This window comes from Fistularia commersonii, chromosome 18 (genome assembly GCF_037954325.1).
Source record: "Fistularia commersonii isolate RoL2024-O1a breed Wild chromosome 18, RoL_Fcom_v1.0, whole genome shotgun sequence".
NCBI lineage: Eukaryota > Metazoa > Chordata > Actinopteri > Syngnathiformes > Fistulariidae > Fistularia > Fistularia commersonii.
The window spans coordinates 13120501-13143946 of record NC_141301.1 but is presented as its reverse complement, the minus strand read 5'-3'; the positions used below and the strand labels follow the sequence as shown (position 1 = coordinate 13143946).

Below are 23446 nucleotides of genomic sequence, written 5' to 3'. Positions count from 1 at the left end.
CTCACCTACTTTTGGCTGGAATAACTAGATCGTTACCCAAAGAGCTTCCCAGTTCCAAGAAATAACTGAGAGGCTTAGATTTTTTTTTTCTTAATATAAAAAAACTACTGAAAGGTCTAAAAAAGGTGATGCTGAGAATGCACAGCATCGCATAAACGTTATGAACTCTAGATGATAGAAATCATGACTTTATACACTTTAATGAAAATATAGATTAACACCCCTCTGCAGCAAATCCCCAGGAAAAAGTAATAGACATGGATTTTTAAAAAGATAGTGTTTTCTTTTGAAAAATTGAATCAATTTTGAAAGAATTTCTCATGCAGGAGAAAAAATCTGTCCTGTGGAATGAAATTACAATATTATGATGATGATGGTGCATCTTTGCCATAATTTACTGTAAATGCTTGCGTGTAGCTTCCAATGTAAAAAAAATGCATTGAATGCTTTTCATAAATTAGCCTCCTAGCTTGGCAAGGGAGGTCATTGGTGAAAGTAATCTTGAAGGGTAGTTATCTGGTTCTCAGTGACAAAGGTTTGTGGACAAGACTCTCTCGGATCAAGGTTTGTACTCATGTCTTCCTGGCTGGCATCATTCGATAGTTGTTCAACAAGAGATGTAGAAATTAACCGACTAAGAACTAATGGATAAACAAAACTTTTAATTGGAGCTTATCTGGAAGCAAGCGCCCATATTCTTGTTGTTTTAGTTTCTTGGAATTGCGCGGCCACTTGCAACATTTATTGTGATTCTCCACCCCCCCCCCCCCCCAAAAAAAAGCACGACTAGTCGAGGGAATCATTAGTCTGAACTTTACAACCAAACTTAACAAAAGTACTCAAATGTCAATCTTTTTCAAAGAGAAGGCAAAGCAGACACAGAAGTACTTAATTCAGAATAATATGTGTCTCATTTGTATGTGTTTTGAATTAAACAAGGACAAGCATCTATAATAACTGTAAGAACAGATTTCCATATTGATAGTCTATTGAACGCACCAGGGAACATACAAGAAATAGACCATCATGAGAGGTTTTCCAGCCTGAATGCTACAATTACCTCTCTAAAGTGAAATCCTCATCTTGATCAACTTTCCAGTGAGTGTGATTTCTTTTTGTGACATTTTGAAAATCAATTTTTTTTAAATCCAGGATAAAGTGTGAACATTATACGGTCTTTGAGGTTCTCAATACAAATCACCAAAACCCAAGTGCAGACAACAAACAGTGCGGGGGAATCAAAGCTTACAGCTCCGTCTTGTGGTTGTAAAGGGTAGCTGCAAGTTGCTAATGGGCTAACTGGATGGGAGTCACAAAACCCTAACAGGAGCCCAATAAGATGAACTGAAAATACAGTATAAACTGCAAAAATCAGTGACGAGGGGGGAAAAAACCCAAAGGTGAGACTCTTCACTGTGTCTTTATCAAACGTCTTAATTCTATGAGAAAAAAAGGTTCATAAATCAAACTTATAAGAAATCACATCTTGACATCTGATCAGCGCTTCTTTTTGGACGCCAATGGGCGTGTGCAAGTCCGACACCTGAAAGTTCAGCACGTCGATGTCAGATGCTCCAAATGTGGCCTCTACATTCACCTTCTCATACATGTGAAACTGAACCTTCTTGTTGGTCATGGAGAGGAGGCACCGGAGGAAACGCTCTCTGAGAAGAGATCGCGCCTGCTGCTCCTGCTGCAGCTGCTCAGGATCTAGCTCGGTCGCAGGAGACGAGGCGATGGAGGTCCGACAGAGAGCAATGAAGCGCGGTGATTTGGGGTCAAATCCACGGCTGTTGGGTTCAGGTCCTTTCGGCAGACGAAGCACTGACACCGGTGTGGCCATTTTAATCTACAACTGTAGGAACAGAAACAGGCACCTTTTTTAAAAGTCACAGGATTTGGTGTGTATTCAAAGAACTTACATTTGTGATAAACTAAAAACAATCGATGTGTTAAAATGTACTGTTTTGACTTCTTGAGGGGAAGCGGAAAATAAATAAATTCATTAAAAACTAAAAACAAACAAAATCACAACACATCTACTTGATTTTTCATTGCATCCAGCCTATTTAAGTTAATTAATTTTAGTCTTGTCATTGCTATTTTCACTCAATTTAATTTGTCATTAGGTTTTGGCCTGTCTATTTTTCACCCTCACTTTTCCGTTATGTTGTCCACTCTCAACCCTGATGGTGTTGCTGTTCACCCTGCTGTAAATTTATCCGTGGATGTCTTTGCTATTTTCTGTCCTCTAACTTTCTCTATTTATATTTATATTTGATGTCATAACCGTTACACTGCTGTGACAAAGGAATTTCCCCTGTTGGAATTAATACATTTCATCTTAGACGCTAAGAGCATTTCGGTGGCTTACTTTCCAGAAAGGTGGCATTTACGATAAACTCAAACAACAGTGACTAAACTCACTGACACTGTAGGTAATATTATGCGTTTGGGAAGGATAAAGTGAAAATATAACCTTACTAGAGCTATCTGATAACAAATAAACATAGATAAATCTTCCTTCGACCAACAAAGGGGAGAAAACGTAATCATCGACGTTGGGTAAGTTAAAGTTAGCTAAGTTTACTTCGAGTGTGCTGCCGCTGACTGTCGTTTGTGCTAAGCTAATGTACGCCGAACAAAATGTGCCACTTTTTTCCCGTCATATAACTTTCAATATTGCAGTTTATAGGCGAAACAGTCCTCACAAGGTTAAAAAATCGACACTTACTGGTTTTGTACTGATGGCAGCCTCTTGACAGCACAGTGTTAGCATGTTAGTGCAGCACCTGTTCTTCCTTGAATTTATTGATTAATGCTAACTAACATAAAATCCCACTACTGCCCTCTAGTGGTGGGATGACCTAGCTCACTGGTTGCTGTAGGAATATAATATAATATAATATAATATAATATAATATAATGCAGGGAAAATGGTTTCTTATCCTTAGCAAGTAGAGGTTTGAAAAAAAAATATGATTCCCTTGTAAAAATGGCGCAATGATAACATGTTTGTCAACACGTATCTGGTAAGCATCTGGTAAAATGTCATGCGAGAATAAGTTATTTGTATCTAGACTAAATTATTTTTATTTTTGGAGCACTTTCGTAGTGCATTTTTTTTTCAGACTTCTATTCATTCAACTTTTTTGATCCAGCACCCATCCCTAACTGAGCAGCAGATATGTGTGTTTTTTTTTCTTTGTCTAACTTTATCACAAGTAGACAAAGAGGTAACTTTTGATCTGTTTACTTTCATATTAAGGTCAGTTTATCAGAAAAACAATTAAGTCTAGGGTCATGATAGGGTCAACAATTTCCTTCGGGATAAATAAAGTTGTTCTTACTCTTATTCTTATGATCTTAGTGCACAATTCCAAATCGAATAATTTTTGGTGACGTCGATAATGCACACAACAATAAATGTATTTTATATTGTTACTTTGACTCTTCTGTGTTATCCAACAATCACAAGTAATCAGAATCCAGTTGTAAAAATATACATGAGTAAAGAGCAATTCCAGTGCAATATATGCACAGGCTGAGGATATGTTATCTGTTTTATGTCTGTGTATCCACGTTAGCTAAAAAAGACCAAGAGTGAGCCCATATGTTTGTGGCTCATAAAAAGAGAGTAAAGACTGATTATTGAGCTGGTGATAAGCAATTGCCTGCACAGATCATTAAAGTCAGTGTTAAAGCTACTGGAGAATCAGAAGCCACTGTAACCCACTCACATTTGGTTGGAGTAAGTAGTTTCAGTCCAAATACTTGTGGAAATATACATTTTTGCAGGAGAACGAAAAAAGGCTCGCCACAAATTTTACAGTTAATAATATGTTGTGTCCTTTACATGGGATTTCAACTGACTAAATCGTTTTACGGCAAAGAGAAGAAGGTCAGTCTTCAAACTTCTTCCAATGTCAGTGAGGAGAGATTTCTCGTGCGGCTGCCCGTCTCGATGCCCCGGCACAGACACGGCTCGATTCTGTCTTCTCAGTGTGCTGATTGCTCTTTACATGTTGGCCGGTGCTGCTGTTTTTTCATCCTTGGAGAGATCGGCGGAACTAAAAGCCCACCAGCTTTGGGAGAGGAGGTTGAGAGAATTCAGACACGCACATAATATTAGTTTTGAAGACATTAAATCTTTGCTGCGCCACTACGAGGAGGCCAGAACTGCAGGCATCAGGACTGAGGGAGGGAGAGCCCTTTGGGACATCCCGGGAGCTTTCTACTTTGTGGGAACGGTACTGTCTACCATCGGTGAGTCAATAAAAAACAGCTTGACGACAACAACAATGATCATCGGGGGCTTGTGATTAAAAATGTGATCTGTATTCACTTTCCTGCACAGTATCGCTGAAAAAATGACAGGCGCTTTCTTTGAGTCCTTGAACCCATTTGATAAAGTATTAGGTTATTTGATGTAATTTACCTGCTTTCAAGACTGAAAGCAAATGGTCATTTCCAAGTTTAGCTTCGTTTTTTTTTTTTTACTGTCCGAACAACGTAAAATCATCGGCAAATATTAGCCGGTCTGACTGTGAAAGAAAAGGGCAGGTTTTTATCAAGTGCTTCGCATGAATAGATGCAAACAGGATTCCTTCATTAATTAATTGATGATGTTTCCGATATGCACGGCTTAACTGATCATGTAAACACGGGCAGACGTATATATATGAGGCCTGTTTTGATTTGCGGATGATTCTTAAATCTTCAGCAGCCCATCAACCTTTCACTCGCATCCAAAGAGGACAAACAAATGTCCGACATAAAAAAATCAAGCCGACTTTATCTCTGAGAATCAATTTGCGGCGGTTCCATTCTCCCCGCTACCTTAAGATAACCTGTGTCACCATGGAAACTGAGTGGCAAAAGGCAACAAGCCCAGATCAATTTCCTTTTACGGCAACATCCGTATTTACTGACAGCGATCATTTAACAGCGTATGTAACGACACATTACACATTTGTGACATCTGACAATTTATTTCACTTATGAGGCTCCCACTTCTGTATTTCTGCACTAATATGAGTTATTTCCTTCTTCAAAACTCTGCAAAACCCATCTGCTGTGGATGTGCTGAGCGCTTACGGCTCTTACAAGAAGTGATGATTTTATGATGGGGCCTGTAATCGCAAACGGGGCCTCCACCTAATGTGTTTCTTATAGGATTTGGAGTGACAGCGCCATCCACCATGACGGGGAAGGTCTTGCTCGTTTTCTACGGTTTACTCGGCTGCTCTGCCACCATACTCTTCTTCAATCTTTTCCTGGAGAGAGTCATAACACTGCTGAACGTCCTGATATCCTGCTGCCAGAGAAGCGGAAGGCGGCAACACGGCAGACTGGAGGGCAGCGGCGGTGAAGGTGATGGAAAAAAAGAATCCAAGCCATCCGTATATCACGTTGCACTCGTTCTTTTTGTCGCTGTCCTCGCAGTTGCATGTGGGGCTGCTTTTCTGTATTCAGCCATGGAGGACTGGACGTACTTGGAGTCTCTGTACTTCTGCTTTGTGGCTTTCAGCACAGTGGGCTTCGGAGACATGGTGAGCGGCCAGAGAAAGCACCATGAGGAGGCCCGAGCATACCAGGTGGCCAACTGCCTCCTGATACTCTTTGGAGTTTGCTGCGCTTACTCCCTCTTTAATGCCATTTCTGTGATAATCAAACTGGGATTGAACTCCCTAATAGGAATGCTGGTCGCGGTAAAGAGAAATATGTGCCGCTGCAAGCTGAAACGGAAGCCTCTGTTCGAATCCTGTTCCTCCGAATCGGAGGCCCCTGTATGCCATTGTGAAACGCAGCACGTGCAAGCAGTTTCTGGTTCCTCCCCCACCATGCACTGGCGATCCAGTGTGCCAAACACGATCGATAAATGCCGTTGCGAGGAGGCCAATGTGGAGATAGTGTGCCACAGGAACTCATACAGAGGGCTCGCTGCCATCCCTGATGACAATGAGGAGAATCCAGTTAACGGCAGACCTCTGCCTCTCTGAATAAATATTTCAAAAGTAGTTGATGATCAATAATTTGCAGGCTTGTATGATTTGACTCGTTTGTTTTCTTTCACCAGCCTTGGTGTGCATGTCAGAAAGCGTATTGAATTTCAATAGCTTTCGTCGACACGTGGGGATTTTTCACGCCGAAGGGTTTTCCTGTTATGCACCAGTGTTGCAATGCTGAGCCACAAAAGCAGGCCATGTTTGGTCACCGGCATCTGTCTGAACTATCAGAGCTCACCGTGATAATGCAAAGAGCGATGTAAGTTCACTAATTCTATATACCGTGCATACATCTATGTGCATCCAATACACACATACAGTATGTTTACATATTGTATTGTTTTAAATGCATTGTGTGTGTATGTGTGTGTGTGTGTGTGTGTGAGAGAGAGAGAGTGAGGTATGCATACTGTGAAGCATTTATATTTATATATATGTATTATATAAATGAAATAAATGATGAAAATCGCCCACTTTTGCAAGTTTTTGAAAAGATTGATACAGTCCCACTGACAAACAAACACACAGGAGTGGAATTTGCTTCTTGCCACTGAAGGGTATCACGAGTTTCTGGTACTTTTATTTGGGATTTTGCAAATTGAATCATTTTGGACTGGTTTAATGGCTGTCTGCCTCCGAATGGTTGAATTTAACGTCTGCATCTGTTTACTTCCCATTGTTTATTGGTATATTCTCGTGCTCAAGGCGACGCTTCAGCCCATCTCCCCATTCAGTCGTTCAGCATGACAATTATAGGTTTACTGTCAAAACAGTTAAACTAAAATCATAATTTGGATATTATTTGGTTCTTGACTCTCTTTAATACAAGTTTTACAGATATCAGACATTTCTCTTTGCCAGTCAATTCAAAGATTACGTATCATTGCTGCCTCTCTTCAGATCTGGTGAGTTTTATCAGAGTGAAAATTATTTTTATAAGCTGTTATTCACACATCAACTCACAAGACAGCCATCACGGGTTTCACTGTAAAATACCGAACCGGATTGTAAGCACAGAGCCACTCGAGTCTCGCAAATCAGTTTACGTTGTGGCCTCCAGCCAATTTAAACCTTGCTGTCAGTCATTAGGTGATTCTTGGTCTGCCAAATGATCAAGTAATGGATGAAATGCACCTTAAATATCAGTCATGCAAGTAATCAATGACACCTTAACAACTGCTTTAGTTTATTTATCACCTTGACATTTCAGATTTAATGGCACTTATTCCTTTAAGTTGCATTTTACCTAATGAATTAGAGCTTGAACTCTGGTGAGGTTGACGTCTTGCATTCTTGCACGTGGATTAACACTGCGAGAACAAACGTGGATTCACTGAGCTTATTCTGATCAGCTGTTTCTTAACCCAAATACGCATAAGAGGTTATATCACCATTTAACCCTAATGTCAGGTGGAGTTCCCCTGGTGCAGAAAAAAGAGCAATTTCTCCCAGTGGTGGTCAGCAAAGGGTTCATGCGTGAAGACGGAGCAATCGACTCACCCTTTACTCTGTTTGTTGTGTTTTCGCACAAGTAGAACTGAACATTTAAGCGGTCACTGAGTAATAAACATACAATAGGAGAAGTGAGCGCACTCAACAGCAATGGAAAGCCCAGTGAATGGGAAAAGTTATGAGACAGGAGGTCCTTGATTATTCGCGGAAGGAGATGGGCCATAAATCGATAGTGACATTTGAACAATGTGAATTTATGAACCTGGTAACTGGAGAAACTGGGTTATAATTTGCAGTAAAGAAAAGTAATTCAAATTCTGCCTCTGATACATGTAGAGCTGCCAGTGTGACTATGCTGCTCACTTGCAGGTTTTCTTTAACAAAGCCAGCGTTCTCGCTCCAATTATCCTCTCCCTGACGGAGAAACCATGTTCGGCTCCCTCCTGCATTCAGTCTATATCAGAGGCTGTGTAGCCTACAACTGTTTTGCTGCTTGAAGGGATAGCACAGCTCAGTTGGAAGCGTGGCCCCCCAGTAATTGGAGAACTCTGGCATACACTGTGTCGAAGTGTCCTTGAGCAATATACTGATCCCGATGAGCTGGTTGTCATCTTGCATGACAGCTTCAGCTATCAGAACGGGTCAATAGTTCACTGAGGTAAAGTGATTTGAGTACGGCTGAGGTAGAAAAGCACTATATAAATAGAGACCATTAAAAGGGAGCTGTTTTAATGTTACACTCGTATGGTTGCTTATGAATCTTAATCAAGGACAATTTACAATTCAGAATAAATTATCCGCACGTCCTTCTTGCATTCCATCCGAGAAAAGATAAGATGTTGATCCGTGACTGTTTCTGCCTTCTTATAAATGCTCAAATTAAATATTTCATTTGCATTGTCACCTTGACTTCTTACGAACAAACAGCAGCACTGAATTTATTCTTCCGAACACATGAATAGACTTGTTCTTTGTTTACCTTGTTCCTGTGTGAAAATAGGTATCATTTTTACAAGAACCTCTACAAGTGATAAAACCCAGGGGAAATCTATATCATTAAGTGGATGTTGCATATACAGGCTTGCCCACAAGCACTATCATTTGCGCAGCGTGATGCTGTTAAACCAGAGACTGCCTTGTATTTATTCAGTCAATCGGCTGGATATAGCATGACGCGGATAAGCTACCGATCCATACTTAGAGCCCAGCACAGCCGGCGTGCAGACACCGTGAAGACGTGAGCTCCAGCTTGGGCTGCAAGGAAGTCCAGACCTTAAACAAGTAAAACACGATTATCGACCAAAGTGTCTGATGCAGGGGGTCTACGCCCACGGGAGCATCGGCTCAGAGCGAATGCTTGCTTTTCAAAGACCTTTCTTCAAGAAAATTGATTCCGCAAATGGTTGTAAAGAAGCATAACTATTCAGTGAAATAAACTGATATCTTGCGATACATTTTACAACCTTAACACTCACATTTCCCGGCCGGCCTATTTTTCAGAACAACATTGTGTCCCGTAGATCTTTACAAAAAGCAAAATCATGTCAAGGACCAGGAAAAAAATAAAAACCCATCGAGAATAGAAATCAGTGTGTAATATTTAGAAGGGGAAAAAATAGAAAAATAAGAAACCATAAAGCACGTGATAACTGAATGCACGAAACCAGAAGAAAACAAATAGTGAGAATCGCATCTGTACAATAGGAAGCCGTAGCTGGACCACCATAAAACATTTTTATTTCCACAGAAAACGTTTATTTAATTGTAAAAAAAAAGCTAAGTTAGCAGGTCTTCTTTTATTATTATTCAGCTGTGCACGACTGATCATCTGGCTTGCATTACATTTATGTGTGCAAAAGGGAAAAGGAATTTTGCAGACAAATAATGAAGGTTTATGAACGAAGGTTATATTTTATTTCCCTTTTAAATACTGTTCAAGGAAGGTGAGTTTGAACATCGTTGGATGAACGACTTAATAAAACTGTCTGCGTTAATCCTCCATATATCTATGCTCGAGACGGTGTGGTGAGGACTGTGTATCCTTCCGCGCTTCATTGTTATAGTGCACCAACATATCCGCTGTGTTATTCACCTGTTTATGAATTCCCAAGTCAAAGCAGGTTACGGTGTTTTACTTGTAAAACAATGTGATCTATTTCAATGACAATAATGCCACATGTATAACGGTAACAATGCGTCGAGACTGCATGGAGGTCAAAATATGTACCGGCGGATGGATACAGTTGTCAAAATGGGGCATGACTGCGCGGCGTCACTGGGTTGGGGTTTCCGGGCAACTACTGCAACACCGGCTCACCGTCTCAGCAGAGTCCACCCGTGCAGATTCAGCAACTCTAGTAGAAATTCAAAGATTCAGCCGAACGGACAGTTGGCCAAGTCGTTTGATATCTACACAGGAGCTTGAGAAGTTACCAGAACAATGGTGAGTATACGCCGACGTTTACGTTAGCCAAGTTATCGGAAGGCTAGCTTGTTAACGGCTGTGCCGTTTTTTTTTTTCCAAATTAACTATACGGTCTTAAAATGTATGCAGTGAGTGACAGTTTTTGCAGGAAATGTCAACCAGTAATCTCCAACCCTTCCTTCGCCGTTTTGTTAAAACGCCAAACTCGCAAGTCCAGATAAGGGAGTCAAGCGAAAATCGCTAAAAATACCGAAAAACTCTTAACGCCGGACTCCCTGTCATCAGCCAACTCACTATTAGTCAATGGGTTTTGACTGGGGCTAACAGCTAACGGCTAATGGCTTGAAACTATATCTGTGTTTAACAACCGTCATTTGCTTGAACGTCGTCTTTGCAAAGAAACTGTTAGGCGTCGTAGAGTTACAGCAGCAATTGTGTCGATTTACTGCAGCGATGGCGCCGAGAATAACTGTACGCATCCTGGTTAGAATATTCCCACGTTTTGGGGTTTTCTGTTGTTTTTTTTTTTTTTCTTTTTACATTGGTGCCCCGTGCAGGGTTCTCAGCGGGTTAGCTGTAGCTGAGTGGGCGTGGTGGCGAACGGGGTTCTGCCGTGTAAAAATAGATCATCCTGGGTTATCTTGAAACCCATCTCGCTAATCTTGCAAGACACATGTAAGAATATGTCGGCCTCACTATATGCCATTTAGATATCCCGCATAACAAGTTGCTTGCAGGGTGTTTTGAAGTAGTGTGACATGCGCAACAAGCCCCCCTTTTCACCCCCAAAAAAGACAAAAAAATAAATGAATAGATAATGTGACAGCTTCAACTTGCGGTTACATAAGTATACTATCTTTACCCACAGGTAACAATCTGATGGTCCGATGATGATTTGTAACTGTGCAGGGGGCTATGGCGGTGATGCTGCAGCATTTTGGTCGACGTGCTTTAAATGCACACTATAACCGCTTTCGTTACGTATTGCACCATAACGTTGAACTGCATTCTGCTCCTGCTGAATGATCCTCTTTGCCACCCCTCCTCCCGCGCCTCCCATCCCCCCGCATTGAACCAAACCATGCTTGGTGCATTAGGCTGTCAGCATCCGCAGTGCACCCTTCAAAATGGGAACTAACTGTATCAAAATCCCAAATTAATCCCTGCCTCCGTGTCTCATATTCACTGTTGCTCTTCTCTGTGGAAGGACCACATGGCCCGATAGATTCTCATCTGCTAAGTGAGGAAACATGGACCTCACAAGGCAGCTGCTAGTTAGAATGGATGGGCTTTTAATCGGCCACAGTTGTGGTTGTTTCTTGTTTATACTAAATAATTTATATCATTGTTTGTTTGCTGTTCTCCAGCAATTTAACCAGATGCTATGAACAACAGCTCTGTACATGCTGTAAATATCAACTGGTTTGTGCTCCAGTGCAACCGCTTGCTTCAACGCCACAGAATTGGTTTGCAGTGGACAAACAGATACTCTGCAGTCTGTCTTGCACCCTTCTTTTTTATCCCTCCACCCTCCACCCCCAACCACCACCATGACTCAGTGAAATTGACTCGTAGAACACATGGCATTGCCACCTTCTCTGGCTACAGAGATGTTTACTTTTATCCTTTTCATTACAGTAAGTCAAGGGACTATAAACAAAATTCTTCACCTGTGGTCCAAGATCATATGCAAACCCATTTATGATATATTTCACATGTGTGATCTTGAGCTGCTACTTTCTGGAAACTAGGCAGTGTTCTTTGGCCTTAAGACAGCTTTATCATTTTCACCACCTTGCTAACTTCCAGTAGTGTATTTCAGAAGGTACGGTAGACAGAATGTTTGGTTTTATACAACAATTATGTTCTTATTATCCCAGATCAATCCATTTATTTCCCAGTCTCTTCTTAATCATATTTTGATAATGTGAAGTAGATAATGTATCAAGCAACAGTTGGCACAGAGGTGATAAGATCAGGTACTGAGCATATCATCTGTTCAATTAAATAAAGAGGTGGCTACTTGTCGTGATATTCAGTGTGCTACATTGGCGACCCTGTTCATGTCTCGCTAATTATAGCAGGCATGTATATTTCGGGCTGTGGAGTATTTATACTCGTCCCTCATCACACTTTCTCAGCTTTAAGTGGCCATGTTGACTGACTTAGAAAGGCCTGTTAAGACCTCACCACGATTGCAGCGACATGTCGTGTGAAGTTTCAAACATTAATTGGGCGGGTAAATGCCGGAGGTTAACTTATTAAAATATTTTGATTGGGTTAATTTAGGGGGAAAACACTTGATGGCCAGCAGCAGAGTAGGATTGCATGGGCACCCCATAGTTCTTATGTCAGCTAAATGTGACCCTCTTTTTTTTTATCAAAGGTCGCTTCATTTATTGTATTTGACAGTATCTTTCACAGTTAATATTCACCAAAATAAATTGTCAAGAAGAGTTGTAATGCGTTGCCTGAAAAAAAACCTGACTGGATCTTGTGACTCATTCAGTAAACTTTGTGTGGGATTGAAGCAGATTGGACTATGTCTGAGCATGATGGCTTCTGATCAATATCAAAGTTACAAAGTTATTTAAAACTTTCATCCAAATTTATTGGCAGTTATTAAGAATAGTTATTTTTTTTATTTTATGTTTTACTGGAGCTCTGCAATTTATCTTTTTCTTTTCCTTTGATTTGATTTTTTTTTTTTTTTGTCTCTTGTCCCGATTGAAGCCAGAATTTTTCTCAACAGTGGACAGAAATGCTTTCTTTGTAAGAATAAGCTGCTCTGGTCTATTTTTTGTCTTTGTGCTTTGGGTAAGTCGGCTGGGTTAGAGATATCTTGACTCTGTGCCGCATGGTAGGCTTTTAAGAGGATAGTTCTGAGAATGTATCACCTCAAAAAATGACACGATAAAGATGAAATTGCCCACAGCTTTCCAAGTTTCATTTTGTATACGTGTTATAGTAATTGCTATTGCAGAAATGGTCAAACCCAACAAATTCTGTGTTTGGGAACAGGTGAAATGAAACACAACACGCTGAGTAGCAAAACTGTCAAAAATGTATTGATAGAAATCAAAAGCACATATTCTCATTGTGAATAAAAGGCATAGTTAGTATTTTGACATCTGACTGACATAAAATGAGACAATATTTTATCGATCCCCGTGTTCTCATAGGAGAGCTAATCTGCCCATGAGATTACTGTGGTCTAACATCCTGCTATACCAGATATTGTTATGTTTAAGATAGGATTAAGGTTGAGGTGTTAGGTTGACATTGGACATGAAATTAAAACATCGGTGTTAATTAACTTTTACTCTTTTTGTGAAATTTGGAATTGGCAACTTAATAGTCCAACTTGTAAACAGCTCAAGAGTTAATGTTGGCTGTCATCAATATCTACATCTTATGTGTGGCATTAGACCAGCTAGCATTGACTTCCCAGCCTGCATACAATCAATCATCAGTGCCAGAACATAAAATTTATCCCGTATTTGACATAAAAAAATATTGATCCGGGAGGCTCCATCCCTCCCGCGCTCTCTCTAAGCCTCCCTCTCTCTAACGCTGTATATGATTTATCTCATGTAATTATTTTTTCCATTTTGCTTTTGCCAACAGGCAGATCAGCTGACTGAGGAGCAGATTGCAGGTGAGTCAGTCCATAGATTAGCAACTTAGAGCACAATCACACCTGAGATAGAGGTGACTGAAAGATGAAAGAACCCTTGGTTGTGGGAGCATAGGAGTCTTAGGTTTTCAGTCTCCACATTATGCCACCATGTACTTAATTAAATTTACATGATTTCCTCGGGCCTTAATCAGACCCTGATGATGCAGCTAGAATGGAAAACTAGCAGGGCTTTTGAGTCAAGGGTTTGGTAACCATGTGTGCACGATTCCAGGATTCATTGCAGATCCGCAGTGATACTCATCTGCTGAGGAGCTTGCCATAAATCCACTTGGTTGTTCCCTCAAGCTGTGCTATATCATAAATGAGGGGTCATCAGTCCGGCATGTTTTTATTCTGGGCAATGAATTATTCATCTGCACACAATGCTTAAGGTTGAGTGTTTTTTTTTTTTTCCCCAAGCTTTGGAAAAAAAAGGGGTCATTAGTCTGTGTCAATAGTATTCTCTCCATTCAGATAAATAACGCATTTTAACCAGTTAAAGAGAAAATTCTGAAAATAAGTACATATATCTCATGTTAGTAATTCCTTTAAAATCTCATGAATTATTAAAGAATTGTTTCACCCAGACAAAGACTTGAGTTCCTTTTTTTTGTCTACTCTTAACTCTTATCGAGACGATTCACAATTAAATAGCTCTTTACTTAAGCCTATATCAATATTAAATATTTGAGTCTATGTCAGTATTGTTGATATTGATCTTATTTATTCTTTTAATTTGCAAATTGCACAGTTGGACATATTCCGTGGTCCTTTTTTGATGCTCCTCACAAATTGTATACATTAACTTTTTTTACGCACATGACTTTATTTCTTTGAACAGCAGTTCTGTCCCCAAATTGAATATAAAGTAACTTGGAACCCCCTCACTGTTCATCGGTCCATGGAAACGATTCAGTTTTTATAAAATGGGAGAAATGCTAACGGTGTTCACAGTCTTAAAAAGGCGATATACCCATGATTCTTCACAGACAGGGACAAGTTTTTAACATACAAAGAATCCTCCACGAGATTGTTACTAACACAGTTTTGGTGGAATTCAGGAAGAATGTCAAAATGTTTTAGTTCCCTTATTCTCAATATTTTCATTAAAAGTGCGCATTGAAAGGGATTAATTCAAACAAATTTTGACTAATCTTGTAAATTGCTTAAAACATTTTACAGAGTTCAAGGAGGCGTTCTCGTTGTTTGACAAGGATGGCGATGGAACGATCACCACCAAAGAGCTGGGCACCGTGATGCGCTCTCTGGGACAGAACCCCACCGAAGCAGAGCTGCAGGACATGATCAATGAGGTGGATGCTGACGGTGAGAACGTGTTGTCACTGTATATGCTGAAAGTACCTGTGGTATTTAATTTGCCACTACCTGTACAAAGTTATGCAGTCACTTCTGCTATGCTATCTTTTTGCCTTTAAGATGCTAATATGTTTCCGTTTCTCTTGACTGTTTCAGATGGAATATTTTTTACAATATTTGATGAATATTGCCACTGTAGTGGATACTACTGTTTTAATTGTGTGCATTATTTTGAAAGGTGCTTGTCATACTCTGTGATTCTCATATTTGTTAATTGAGCGAACTAAAACTTATGCGTCAAGTTAAAATATTTCTGTCAATATCCGAAACTAGTCGTTAATGGATGAAAATAATCGATGGTTTGAATTGGATTTGAATCTATAGATTGATTAGATTTACAGCAGAAGCTTGCTTGCCATTTGTTAGAAATTGCATTCTAATGCCATTTATCTTTCGATCGGTTGTTAAACAGTACTACTACATACCCTAACCCTGATATCGTCACTTACAACTGCATCTGTTTTGATAGTTAGCGATACTCTCATTCTCAGTTTCCCATCAAGTAATTTTGATTAAAAAGAAAACCAAACAAAACCTAATGGCATACTTGTCTTTCTGACTCTTTAGGTAATGGTACGATTGATTTTCCTGAGTTCCTCACCATGATGGCCAGGAAGATGAAAGATACAGACAGTGAGGAGGAGATCAGAGAAGCTTTCAGAGTCTTTGACAAGGTGCGGGTTAATAACAAGAGTCAAACAAATAAAAGGACCACCAAAGAGCATCTTGGGTGTCTCCAGGACACGAGGACAGAAGAGATAAAATGAGGAATTTTGTATGACTCGGCTGTAGTTGCCAGTGTCTGTCAGTTAGGGTACAGCGCGGGATGGATATCAGATTACTACACTAGATAGGCCAGGAAATATTGCATCCCAAGAGTTTGGATGTGACCGGACGGACAGCTGACATTTAATGAGACCATGTTACTAACAGTTTTTAGTTGTCAATGTGATAAAGTTTACAATTTTTGTCCTAATCTGGACAAAACCCGCATAGAACTATGCATTGACAAAAAGGCATGCTTTTACACTGATTATATCAAAAAAATTCAGTACACTTGAGACGATTCAAGGCAGCAGTACAATGCTCAAAGTGCTCAAATCTGAAAATACAGCGTCCCTGTAAATCACTGAGTCCCTCATCATGGACACTCACCGGTTTGACAATATATATTTGTACGCTTTCCACAGACCATAGTCAATAAAATGCTGCCATGTCCGTGTATATCGATGACCCTGTAGGTAAAAGCATACGGTCAAACAATTAAGCAACACTTAGCGATGTTTTTCCTCCCAAAGCCTGCATAATCAACTGTGTTATCACTTGGCAAAAGTCAGCGCGGATGCAGCGAAGCTGATAATTAATGGAAAAGTCTTGGCAACATAATCTGTTGCCGGGATGCAGAGTTGTTCACACTGTGAAGCCACTGGCCATGGATCACACAGGGGCTGATCTCAGTAGTGGATTGTACACGAGCACCAACGTCTTTGTAGCAGAGGCTAAAGGCAAGGCTGTCGTAGCTCATCACGGTCGCTCGTAACAGTGTCTGGGTGCCGCGGGGCATTTGACACGTTTGACAGGTTGCGGTCAAAAACGAGCCGGTTAACAAATACATCGACCATAGATTCTCTGTTCTGTCTTCAGGATGGCAACGGCTACATCAGCGCAGCAGAGCTACGGCACGTCATGACCAACTTAGGGGAGAAGCTCACCGATGAAGAGGTGGATGAAATGATTCGTGAGGCTGACATCGACGGCGACGGTCAGGTCAATTATGAGGGTGAGTTATTCATTCATCTGCGGATCCCCTCCCCTTTGTGGTAAAAATCTGGAAATGGGGGGCAGATGTGAAAACAGCGGTCCATTCAACCAGAAGCACGCGATAATCTCGAGGTTTTGTTCTCTTGTTTTCACAATCCGCACATACATGCTCCTCCGGTCAGCTAAAGGGCCGACAGCCCCCGATTACCACTCTTCTCTTCCTGCAGAGTTTGTCCAGATGATGACCGCCAAGTGAAGAGAGAAGTGGAATTCTCTTGATGTTCCTCGTCCTCGTAGGATCACCATCTTAAAGAACAAAAAAGGATAAAAAATCCCCACCCCAATATCTGTAGAATTTGCAATCTCTGCTTCAATACATCCAACTACTTCTAAGGTATCTGTTAAGCATACACCAACAGAATAATCCCTGAAGAAGTTAATGGACCAAGCTTTAATAGGGCCAAAGGCCTATACTTCCGACCAAGATTCTGCTGAGTCACCCAGCTCATGATTAATTTAGAGGAAAAAAAAGCAGCTCCGAAACGTCAAGGGTAGAGGAGCCACCGTGTGTATAGAGCAGTTGGCTATTTAACTATTTCCAAGATGCTTCAACAAAGAAGAAAAAAAACGCCTCTTCTGCACCAGTGGTCAATCTGTAAACACCAATTAGATCACTCTTCCTGCATGCGCCCTCTCTGTCTCAACAAGGTGGTTCTGATCCAATCAGGAATTGCAAACAGGTTGTGTGCACAGTGGGGTATATACAATAATATATAGCTATATCTATATTTATATGTGTGTATGTGTGTGTGTGTATATATATATATATATATACACACACATATATACATATATATATATACACACATACACACATATAATATAGATATTTATATGTAAATTATGTGTCACTATTGATTATTTCAAGGGCGAGTAGTTGCGATCTGTGGTGTTCATTGGTGCTTGGTTGCGAATGAGCATCCTTATACCCTGAAGAGTGTGAGGAAGGAGGAGAGACTGAGCGACGCGGAGGGTTTTTCTTCTCCTACGGGACGAGACGCCGGTTCGAGTGGTGGGCTTTACATGGCATGGAACACTGGAGACAAGTGTGATTTAACGCTTCTGGGTGAGTATTATGAAGCCACACTTAAAAGGACTGGAGATGATACATTTCAGTTCAGTCACCAGATGTCCTGATGTTACAATATTGATGTAATGGCTTTATAAACGTGTTATCAAATATTAATGTATTGATAACAAACTTTGGTCACAAAATATATCTCTATATATTGGTGTGTCGTAAAGTTTGCATTGCCTATTGTTGTAGTAAATGACCTGTGACATGTTTTCTCTTTGGTTTTTAAATGTGCCATAATACTCTTAAACGCCTCAACCTTCCTGCAAGACTCGTAGTTCATTAGATGATAATAATTCTACGTGATTGATAACATATTAGCTATGTGGATATATTACAAAAGGTTTTGTTCTAAAAGAAGAAAAATAAACCAAACTTCACTGTTGCTGCTGCTATAACAACTCGTGAACCCCCCACTCCCCACCCAACCCTCCCCCATCTTTCATACTTGATGTCTGATCTTCAATTTGTAGTCCAGTGCTTCAAACTTTGATCTGCTTGCTGTTTTACTGAACCGAATACTTATACTGTATATTCACAAATACTACATGTGTTTGAGGTTCTATATTTCATTTGGGTTGTCGGAGAGGAGATTTCTGGCGGGGCATAGCTAGGGATGCGGTGAGTTCCGCTTTACAGAGTCGGGGTTTTGAAGATAACTAAATGTACGGAGCAAAGTTAGGTGAGATATGAGAGTCTTCAATGAGCCAAACATAATGATACTGTTTAAGGCATTTGTAATCAGCTACTTTTGATTCAGATATTGGGAAGTAAGTGATAATTGACTGTTAACTACTGATGGTGTCTCAAAAAATGTAAAGATGTGATATATTTTCCATAAATCAATAAACTGAATGAGCTTTACTTCACCTGTGTTTTCACGTCATGTGTTTTCTGCAAGAACTCTCAATTTTTACACCCTGAAAGTAGCCGCACAGCAAAAGTATTTTGACCACAGAAATTAAAAATAATCGTTCGGCTGAAAAGCTGAACAAGTCCAGCAGTTGCTTTTTTGAAAATCGAAATAAAATCTAACAATGAATCATTCCGGTTCAATTACGGTGAGCTGGTGCTATTCAAACTAAGATAAAATTGGGAAATGTCATGGGAGATAATAATGAAAACCACAAAAAAAAATATCTCTGAGGTAAACCCAGGGTTTCAGCCACTGCTGATGTGTAAACACGGAAAACCCGGGCTTTGTGACCATTCAATTCAACATCAGTTCAGAGTCTTTATCAATATAATATTTGAAACCATAAGTTGAAGAGAAACAGTCCAAAAATCCCATTTTAATGTTCTGTAAATATCTTGTGTAGCTTTGGTTGAATTCTTTTAAGAAATTATTTCTTTATAATGCAACTATGTTTTAACGAAGGCACAGTGGCGAGGCCCCCGGTTCAACCCGTGTCTGCGTGGGTTTCCTCCGGGTTCTCCGGTTTCCTCCCACAGTCCAAAAACATGCAGGAGGTTCATTGGATCCTCTAAATTTCCCAGACGTGTAAACGGTCCTAAGTATCTATATGACATGACAGCTGGGACCTGTGACCCTGAGTGCAGGGTAAGCGGCGTATATAATGCATAAATGAATATTTCTGAGTTATAATTATTTCTTGTATAGTTCAGAGAGAGAAGGAGCAACCTGGTTCAACAGGAAGCACACTTGTGTCTTTCGTTTTGGAGCCAGAGACGGTTAAAAATGGCATCTGAGTAAACAAAATTAGAATCCGCTCTATCCTTTCCCTGCCGGTGTGGCTGCCTGTGCCAGAAAGAAAGGCTCATCCTGTCCGGGAGCTGCAGGCCCAGATTGGGTCGGGGTGAGTCACCCCTGCCCTTCACTGGAGAAACTGTCCCAGACACAGATTATATTTAGTGGCTCATGGGATTGTTACAGGAACTTGGAGTAATCCAGGTCAGCCCGGGTCACAACCTCTCACCCAAACGCTCCGATACGCCACCGCCTCCCGACCGACACAGGCCAATGAGGACGGGTGTTATCTGGAGCAGGCAGATGTGGTTGGCCGTGCGTTCACATGCTTTGCGCGTTTGCACCCAGACGGTTAAGTGGATCCCACGAGCGAATCAGAAAGCAGGGCACGCGCTCAGCGGGTCCAATCCCAACCACCGCATCGCAAGCAGGTGCCATTATACTGCAATGTTCGTGCTTTGGTAGTAATCTAAACTCTGCGGAGAGAATGTACTACTTTGGCAGTCATACCCGGAAAGTAAATAATTCAGGAAAAGCGCCAGGACCGCAGGCCTGCTGCAGCAGCCCGCGTTCGTGCCACGTCTTCAACACTAGGTGGTGTAATTCAATAAGATTTGGAGTGATTCGTTTGAAATGAATCACTGCAATTCAGCTTGTTGAGTCAATGTGCTCTTAAAAGTTAATATAAAGCTGCGCTGCAGGAATAGGCATGTGTGCACGCACACACAAAGTCTGTTGTTATTGATCCGCTTGCATGGATGCAGCCCTTTTATTACCTATTATACTGTACAAAATTGGGTACTGGGGGCAGTTAATGTCTAGTTGGCTCCACCTCTCCTCCCAGCCGTCCTCCATCTGCAGAATTATCTGTAACCTTATAAGTGGACCACACCAAAACTAAACTGCTTCCCGATCAGCGGGCTCTTTGCACTCCCCGCTCCCTCCCTCGTGTTCACTCCACCAGCTAAGACGTTGCACGGTTTGCAGGAAATAAGTGAGACACAGAAAAAGCTGTGGAAAGCCTGTGTTGATAATCAAAATAAATGAGAAAAAAAATCAAATTTGCTGGTTAAAAAAAATCCCCCGAACGCCAAATTGTACCGATGCAGACGTGCAGAAATATTGGTGACTAATTGTTAACGTCTTCCAGAAAACGATCTCACGCTCTTATTTCGGCAGTTTATTTGTTCTATTTGTTGTTTGTTCAAATGCTCCGACCAAAAGTGGTTTGCACCACTTTCAGTTAGCATCGTCATTATAAATATGTGTGTTAATTAGAGGTTTCTGATACACAGATGGATTTAATTCTCTCAACAAATGTCGACAATGAATTTCCAATCATGTCATCTAATTGGTTTGTTCGATTGGGTTTTATTAGTCACTGTACGGCGGTCTAGTGGCTTACTGAATACAAGAGCTTAAGCAAGAACAAGGTCCACTGCACAACACATCTGCTGTGTTATGATGTTCACAGCTTGCTTCTGACAGCAATGAAAAATGTATCTCAGAGTTGAAAGAGCTCCGTGTCACCAGACCACAATATTGTGGTTGTGTAATGTGCAGAAAATGCCTGTGTGAGTCATCGGGGATAAATGCTCTGCTTGGATCAATTACAGGATCTTTAGTGGGACGCTCCAAGAAAAGAGCATTAGTGTTGAGGAAAAATAAAAATTCCGACCTGAGAATGCATTATTCTCAGTGCATCAAGTGAATAGATTGAGATGGAACTTCCCTGCCAGGAATCATTAATGACTTCATTCGTTCATTCATTATCCATACCGCTTTTGCTGCGCTCAACGTCGCAGTGCTGAAGCTGATCCCAGCTGTTATTGGGCTGCTAATGGATCACACAGCCACATGTAGAGACATACAACCATTCACCGTCCGATTCCCGTCATATTTGAATCCCTGAATCCCCCCATTCTTGAATCCTTGAATCCTCGAATCTCTACATTTTTGAATCTCTGAATCACCGAATAGCTTAATAACTAAATCTTTGAATCTTTGAATCTTTGAATCTTTGAATCTTTGAATCTTTGAATCTTTGAATCTTTGAATCCCTGAGTCATTGAATCTTTGAACCACCGAATCACTGAATCATTGAATCATTTAATCATTGAAACCTTGAATCCTCGAATCCCTGAATCTTTGAATCTTCGAATCACTGAATTTTTGAATCACCGAATCACTGAATCATTGAATCTTCAAATCCCTGAATCACCGAATCACCGAATCATTGAATCATTGAATCATTGAATCATTGAATCACTTCATCACTTAATCACTGAATAATTGAATCCTTGAATCCTCGAATCTTGTATCTTTGAATCCCTGATTCACCGAATCCCTTAATCACTGAATTTTTGAATAATTGAATCATTGAACCATTAAATCCTTGTATCTTTGAATCACTGCGCTGTTTGCTTGTGACTTAAGGACCACGCCTTGCCACTAGAAAGTTTTGAATCCTGAAAGTGGAGATCTCAAACGACTAATAAGAAAAGGGATGTTGGCTGCATTGTGGTCACAAAAGGTGACGCCAGGCACAGGCGGTAAAACTTAGACTAAAAAAATTGTACTAATCAGCCATTTATTTTTTTGATTTTCCTGTTCGAGGCGTTTTCAGAAACCAGAAACCGGGGAACTTCCCTCTTTCCAAGGAATTGCAACGGATTTAGATGCTGGTGTGATCAGACTTAAGAGAAAAGAGAAGTTCACCAGAGAGGGTTATTAGGAACTGCCAACCTTTTCAACCAGCGCGGTTTAAAATTTCAGTTTGGGCAACTGCTGTTTGTTTCTGTGGGACCGAAGCCACCCGTACTTCACTTTCGGTCCAGGTGACTGGTTTCAGGGTCCACATCACAATGGGTTGTCGGTCATTTATACGTGTCGAAAGATTTTCCCTTAAATGTTCTTTGTCTTTTTTAAAATTGATTTTGAACTCATTTTTTTGCCGTTGCATTTTTGGACCACTAACTTCGTCATAAGTGAAACCAGACACACACTAATGACTCTGATTTGTTCTGATTAACAGAATGTCGAATGGACCCTTTGGATCCTCTGTGACGTCTTTTCCTCATTTCTTTGCTTATTTTGACATCTAGAAATTTCATCGGAACAGGCTTTGATTTTTCTTGACGCAGCCGCAGCTCCACATGGAGTTCTCAAACAAAGCAGGTTCAAGGTCGATGCATGGAAAGCACACTCATCCAAAATTGGCCTTCAAAGGGCAGGGACAGAAATCCAAAAACGAATCCATTGTCCGAATCACAAGGAAAATGCTTCGATGACAACATTTCATTTCCGGTCAAATTGGGAAACCCGAGGAACGCTGATAACGGTCGGCGCTGTGTTTTTTCCGGGCGGCTCTGGAGAATTGGCGGTTTGATTATCGACTCCTCCTGTCCGCATGAGTGGGTGAATGCTGTCTTCTTCTTTTTCTTCTTCTGCTTTTGGCTTTTCCACAGCGAGTCAACTTTCTCCATCCAACCCTATTCTCTGTATCCTCCTCTCTCACACCGACTACCTTCATATCCTCTCTCACTACGTCCATAAATCTTCTCTTTGGTCTTCCTCGAGACCTCTTGCCTGGCAGCTCCAAATCCAGCATCCGTCTACCAATATATTGCCTATCCCTCCTCTGTGCATGACCCAACCATCTCAGTCTGGCTTCTCTGACCTTCTCTCCAAAAGATCTAACATGTGCTGTTCCTCTGATAGACTCATTCCTGATCCTCTCCATCCTGGTCACTCCCAAAGAGAACCTCAACATCTTCATCTCTGCAACCTCTCGTTCTGCCTCCTGTCTTTTGGTCATTGTAACAGTTTCTAGTCCAAACATCATCGCTGGTCTCACCACTGTCTTGTACACCTTTCCTTTTATTCTGGCCGATAGTCTTCT

The 23446-nt window shown here is 40.8% G+C and overlaps 3 protein-coding genes across 3 annotated transcripts; 2 read left to right on the top strand and 1 right to left on the bottom strand.

Annotated features, from left to right (window-relative positions):
• Nucleotides 1–768: 768 nt before the first annotated feature.
• Nucleotides 769–2808, bottom strand: gemin7 (gem (nuclear organelle) associated protein 7). The gene is made up of 2 exons (XM_086164647.1): nucleotides 2735–2808; nucleotides 769–1855 (listed from the first exon to the last, which is right to left on the bottom strand). Exon 2 carries the CDS (start codon nucleotides 1841–1843, stop codon nucleotides 1457–1459), a length of 387 nt encoding a protein of 128 aa, XP_086020773.1. The 5' UTR covers nucleotides 1844–1855; nucleotides 2735–2808; the 3' UTR covers nucleotides 769–1456.
• Nucleotides 2809–3923: 1115 nt separating this feature from the next.
• Nucleotides 3924–6002, top strand: kcnk20 (potassium channel, subfamily K, member 20). Its single transcript, XM_086164996.1, has 2 exons — nucleotides 3924–4266; nucleotides 5176–6002. The coding sequence occupies exons 1-2, from the start codon at nucleotides 3924–3926 to the stop codon at nucleotides 6000–6002; spliced, it is 1170 nt and encodes a 389-aa protein (XP_086021122.1).
• Nucleotides 6003–9723: 3721 nt separating this feature from the next.
• Nucleotides 9724–18706, top strand: calm3a (calmodulin 3a (phosphorylase kinase, delta)). The gene is made up of 6 exons (XM_086164681.1): nucleotides 9724–9903; nucleotides 13513–13543; nucleotides 14747–14890; nucleotides 15509–15615; nucleotides 16586–16721; nucleotides 16930–18706. Exons 1-6 carry the CDS (start codon nucleotides 9901–9903, stop codon nucleotides 16956–16958), a joined length of 450 nt encoding a protein of 149 aa, XP_086020807.1. The 5' UTR covers nucleotides 9724–9900; the 3' UTR covers nucleotides 16959–18706.
• Nucleotides 18707–23446: the final 4740 nt, after the last annotated feature.

Coding starts and splice junctions, on each gene's coding strand:
- gemin7 (XM_086164647.1), bottom strand. CDS start 1,843: ATGGCCACACCGGTGTCAGTGCTTCGTCTGCCGAAAGGACCTGAACCC.
- kcnk20 (XM_086164996.1), top strand. CDS start 3,924: ATGTCAGTGAGGAGAGATTTCTCGTGCGGCTGCCCGTCTCGATGCCCC. Junction 4,267..5,175: donor AACGGTACTGTCTACCATCG/GTGAGTCAATAA, acceptor TGTTTCTTATAG/GATTTGGAGTGACAGCGCCA.
- calm3a (XM_086164681.1), top strand. Junction 15,616..16,585: donor CTTTCAGAGTCTTTGACAAG/GTGCGGGTTAAT, acceptor TTCTGTCTTCAG/GATGGCAACGGCTACATCAG. Junction 16,722..16,929: donor CGGTCAGGTCAATTATGAGG/GTGAGTTATTCA, acceptor CTCTTCCTGCAG/AGTTTGTCCAGATGATGACC.